The following is a 5,228-nucleotide window of genomic DNA, read 5'->3' as shown; positions in this document are numbered from 1 at the left end:
ATGCCTCCGCAGGTTGAACACCCTTTTTCATGGGCTAAAACCTGAACTCACGCAGCGGTGTTAATTTTTAAAAAATCCGCTTAAAATTTGCGGACGGTGGGATTTGAAACCAGGTTGCTCTAATACCATCTTAAATTTAGTTCCTCTAACCATTACACCAAAACTCAGAAGTTATGGTGAGGGTCTAGAATTATAGTTTTTATATTAATTTTAACAATTACAATACTACTAAAGTCTGATACATATATGTTTGTGGTCCAATTGATAAAGCTAAACATAAATTAATGAAAAAACATATGGCCTGCTAATTTTGCAACTCCCCACTAAAAAATATTCCCAACCAAATTGGCTCTATACTTACCTTTCAACTCTGAACAAGCCATCTCCATAAACTTTAGAATCTTTGGAGAATTCACGTACATGAATCTTGGGCCGCATGCGGCATAATTAATTCCATGGAATATACTTAGCATAAGTATATATGCGAAGTCAATATATGGCATTTGTCTACTTCCTGCATTTTCCAAGAAGCTAAAATTTTAGAGGCATACACATTTAGAAGTAAGAAATGAAAGGATGTCTTTCAGGCAATTGATGGTCTCAAAAATTTGTTCTCTCTTCCTTTCTTTAAATATTTAAATATTTTTTAACAAGCAAATATATGAATTTAAAATAGTTCAGTGAGGGTAAAACAAGAGAGAAATTGAAATTCCATTATTCATAAGTAGTCAACATGATTATATTATATATTTGTGTGGTTAGCACATGGAAGAGGGTAACCTTAATGTCAAAGTGTAGGATTAAAAATGATTAAGCTTTTTAATAGTGTTTTTTAGTTTGAAAATTAATATAGAATAACAGTATACTATGAATTTAGGAAAAATCAGTTATTGACTATCACTTGTATAAGAGAGAAGAAAATATTATTTAGGCAACGTTTGAGTTTGTAAACTCGAAATAGGGCCGGAAATGGACTGAATACAAATAGAATATTGAGATATTTGTCTTGCATTCGTTTAATTTTTTTTAATATGAATACGAATTTGAATAACGTTATCTGAATTTCTTTGAATTTGAATTTGAATTCCTGTGCTTGCCAAATATTCACAAGTACTTATAGAATATTGAAGAATATTTACTTGAATAATAATTTATGTTTTATGAACATTAAACAATTTAATTAAGTAGATACTTTTATTTGATTAAAGCAATATTTTTTATTATTCTAAGAATATGATATTTTAGATTACATTTAAATTCATAATTGAAAGTCATTCCTTCATATCTATCATACAATTACAGAATATTTAGTTAAGAAAATAGATTTCGAAATTGTTAAGCCTCTCAAAATTAGTATACAGCTAATTAAAAAATGTAGCTGCGTCAAGAACATAACATCACGTGCACGTGTGTAATTAATGCAAGTTATAAGTAAAAAACTTTTTGTCGAATAGTTTATTAAACAAACGAATCAAATATACCTATGGTTAAATTCTATTCATTTGTGAATCGAATACTAAAAGCTATTCGTTTATTGTTAAACGAACTATCGAATTGAATACGACCAGATACTTAAGTGAATAAATATCAAAGCATTTGTTAAATATTTGATTGGTTTCCACCCCTACTTGTCCTTTTCACTTCTATATAATTATTTAATAAAAAAAACTTGATTGGCACAAGGTAAGTTTATACTTAGTTCAAAACAATCAATTACAGCTTTCCACGTAGACCAAACGAAAACCATGTGCAAATAATTAAGTAGAATAATTAACCTTATTTACATAACCAAGGCTTACATATTCCTAGTCCAGTCCTTATTTCATGAGTGCATCATGTAGAAACTTTAATTCATGATTAATTCATAGAGATTAAACTCAAGAACGGAAGCAATACCTCAATCCATGACGATTTGAGCACGGATCTGAACTAGGGCTTGATCTTCTAATCTGAAAGATTTCTCTTTAAGAATTCTCTTAATATGGGGATTAGAGAATAGAGAACTTAACCTTTAGATTAGGGACCATAACCCCTTTATATATATTTACAATTTTCTAATTTAGCCCCTCATAAAACTAGAATTGCATTTTAGTATCTGCACAATTAGCCCATGACACATTTAAATACTCATTAACCCAATTGACTTAATTGATCACTTTATTCGGGTTAACCTTAAGGATAGCACTATACACTAATGTAACATATATGCTCACAATTAGATTTAATCCAACACATCATGCCTAATAAGTAATTTAATTAGCATGCTACCCTTTAATCACTAGTATAGCTTTAATTTCTCTGACAAGACATTGAACCAAGCCAAGCCAAGGCAAGTGAGGATTCTATATTTAATTAATTAGCATGTGTGATAATTGAAAGCTCCTTTTGTGGAGATATATATCTCTCACTACAACCACACATACACACAGACACTCATTCTCCTCTCTCTTAAACTCCTCTATGCAGTAGCCAGTAAGCGAGCGTCGCAAAATAGGCTAGTTGGCCTCAGGATTTTGATAGAGAGTCAGCATCGAGAATCAAACGTAGTCACTAAGACGACGTTGTTGACTGTTGGTGGTCGGAAGAAGAGCTTGCCGGAGGGGGGATTTTTGAAATCTTGCTTCTTGTGTAGGAGGGAGCTTAGCCTAGACAAGGATGTGTACATGTACAGGTACATGCTAATTAGCCTTTAATTAAACTTCAGAACTTTATTAATCAAATAACTGACTCTGTACAAACGTTTCTCAAGTCTTTATCCGATTATTTTGTTAATTTAGTGCCAATTAAAGACCCTTTTTTCAGATTCATGCAATTCTTGGTTGCTTTCAGGTTTTGCTGAAAAATATAGCAAGAACATTATACCATAACCATGTTTCCATAAGTTATACATGTATGGGTTCTTGTTTATCTAGCTAATATACTGTTTGTTAACAAACTCAAATTATAATTTATTTTTTATTTTTCATGTTTTCTCAAGAGAATCAATTTCCTTTTGTCAAGTTATCCTACAGAATCTGTACTCCATCTAATTATAGAAAGCTATGAAAGATTCCATGTTAAACTTGATCAAGTTGTGAGAAGAAGATATTTAGATAAGCGTTTCAGCCCCTTGATGTTTTTATTTATTTCTTTTTCCTGAAAATGTTATTGTTATTATCATCAATCTGCAGAGGGGACCAAGGATTTTGCAGCGTGGAGTGCCGGTGCCAACAAATTTTGCTAGACGAAAGAAGAGAGTTTGAAGCATCAAAAAGAGAGTGGCAAAGAATGCAAAACCGCCGCCATGGTTTACCCAAAATCAGAGAATCTGATCATAGGAGGAGGGTTGCACTTGGGGCTTGACTAATTTGGCTCATGAAGAAAGATAAATTGGAACTTTTTTGTCATCATATAATTCTTTTCCGACAAAAAGAAGGAAAAACAAAAAAGGAAGAGAAATTTATACTTCCAATACATGCATATATATGTAAAATTTATGTCTAGCTACGAATCTGCGAAGAACAATCTGAGTTAATTGTACATTACGAAGTGGTGACAATATACAGTAGTTTTATAATTACTGATGTAACTCAAGCGATGTAATGCTGACAATCATAGCTTTATGTGACTTGGTAAATGATAATTAAGGTCGAGTTAAAAAACTCATTAAAAAACTCATGATGAGTCCCAATTAAGCTTGAATTAATATTGGCGCAAAATATATGGTTTCGGTCACTATATCCTTTGCATGATGCACCCATGTGTGAAAAAAGCGAACGAGCGTCGTATGAGACATTAATTATCTCTTTTCACATTGCATGAATCATGGAGGAACGACCAAAAAAAATGTACGAGCCAATTGATTCGATAAATAATAGCATATATCTGATATGCTCTTTGTTAAACTCTGATAAATGAACTTTATTCGAGGTTCAACATCCATCATATGCGTCTTCTCACGCAAGCCAATTTCAATAAAAGGGTGTATTATTGGTTAGAATATATTGTCGACGTAATTCTTTACATCTGAAATATTCCATCAAATTATGTGTTTTCAAACTTATGAACTAAGTCATCTCTTATAATCTATAAATATAAAGGAAGAGCTTGAAATAACTGATCATCCCTGATCGAACAGAGAGATGTGTGGGGTGATGGGTACCCACGATACGTATTCATTTTTAATTCATATAAAAAAGCTCATCACAACGAGGGCATTTGGTCTAGTGGTATGATTCTCGCTTAGGGTGCGAGAGGTCCCGAGTTCAATTCTCGGAATGCCCCTATATTTTGTTTTTCTCATTTTTTCCCATCTTTTTTAAAAGCCAACAGCTTCGGTGTTCCGAAAATAATTTTAGGAGTACCGATGTCACAAATTGTAATTAATCTCCGTAATTTGTGCTCTCACTCGCCCGGTTAATTTGGTTCCCACAAAAAAATAGAGTACCACACCTTTTTTTGTAATTATTTGCATCGTCAACACAAATTGTAATTAATCTCCGTAATTTGTGCTCTCACACGCCCGGTTAATTCGGTTCCCACAAAAAATAGAGTACCACACCCTTTTTTGTAATTATTTGTATCGTCAAGGGCGGTTACGTATTTCACCTAACTCAGCCCTCCTCCTTCCTCTGGACTCGGCCCTTCAAAAAGATGGTTTTGCTATAAATTTAAGACCATTTGTTGGTGATTTGCTATCAATTTAATTGCAACTTTTTACCCTAACAAAACTCCAGTTTCTCTTCTCTTCCATTTTTTTATACAAGGTTATTATCGGAATCTTTAAGAACTCAATTGCCATTTGCTCAATTGATCCTATTACTAATCTTTCATTCCACTCATTTATTCCATGAATTTACTTCTGTGGGATTCATGGGTAAATGAATATGGTTGGTGGTAGCTAGCGTCCTAATAATAATTTGCATATTGTATGCAATTGTGGGGCGAATTAATAATTCAATTAAGTTTTCCCATGGCTTTGTCCACCAAGTTCTCCACTCGGCTTCATCTTCAACGAACACGCCATGGATAATAATTGTTCATCGCCATACGAGAAATTCACCAACTTTCTCAAAAAAAAATTCTTCTTTGAAACTTCATCCGTCATCGAACTCCGATGATCAATGGAATTGTTAGGAAAATGATTTAATGACCCAAAATATGGGACCAAGGGAGGGGACAGGTGTAGGGTGAAAATTTGATTCTTCCGAAGGAAGGAGTTTCGTTTGTATTTATAAGAAAGCTTATTA

The 5,228-nt window shown here is 33.0% G+C and overlaps 1 protein-coding gene and 1 non-coding gene across 2 annotated transcripts in view; both read left to right on the top strand.

Moving 5' to 3' along the window:
• The window catches only part of LOC109845663, a 5,004-nt gene extending 1,480 nt beyond the window's left edge, over positions 1–3,524 (top strand). Inside the window, exons 2-3 of the mRNA XM_020414934.1 lie at positions 2,430–2,671; positions 3,171–3,524. Of these exons, the coding sequence (XP_020270523.1) occupies positions 2,430–2,671; positions 3,171–3,342 (414 nt within the window). The 3' untranslated portion in view covers positions 3,343–3,524. The remainder of the gene's footprint in view (positions 1–2,429; positions 2,672–3,170) is intronic.
• On the top strand, positions 4,192–4,263 carry TRNAP-AGG. The gene has a single exon. It is a non-coding gene; the product is annotated as a tRNA-Pro (tRNA).

Source organism: Asparagus officinalis, chromosome 6, assembly GCF_001876935.1.
Source record: "Asparagus officinalis chromosome 6, Aspof.V1, whole genome shotgun sequence".
Lineage (NCBI taxonomy): Eukaryota > Viridiplantae > Streptophyta > Magnoliopsida > Asparagales > Asparagaceae > Asparagus > Asparagus officinalis.
The sequence above is the reverse complement of the archived record's forward strand: the minus strand, read 5'-3'. Positions and strand labels throughout refer to the sequence as shown.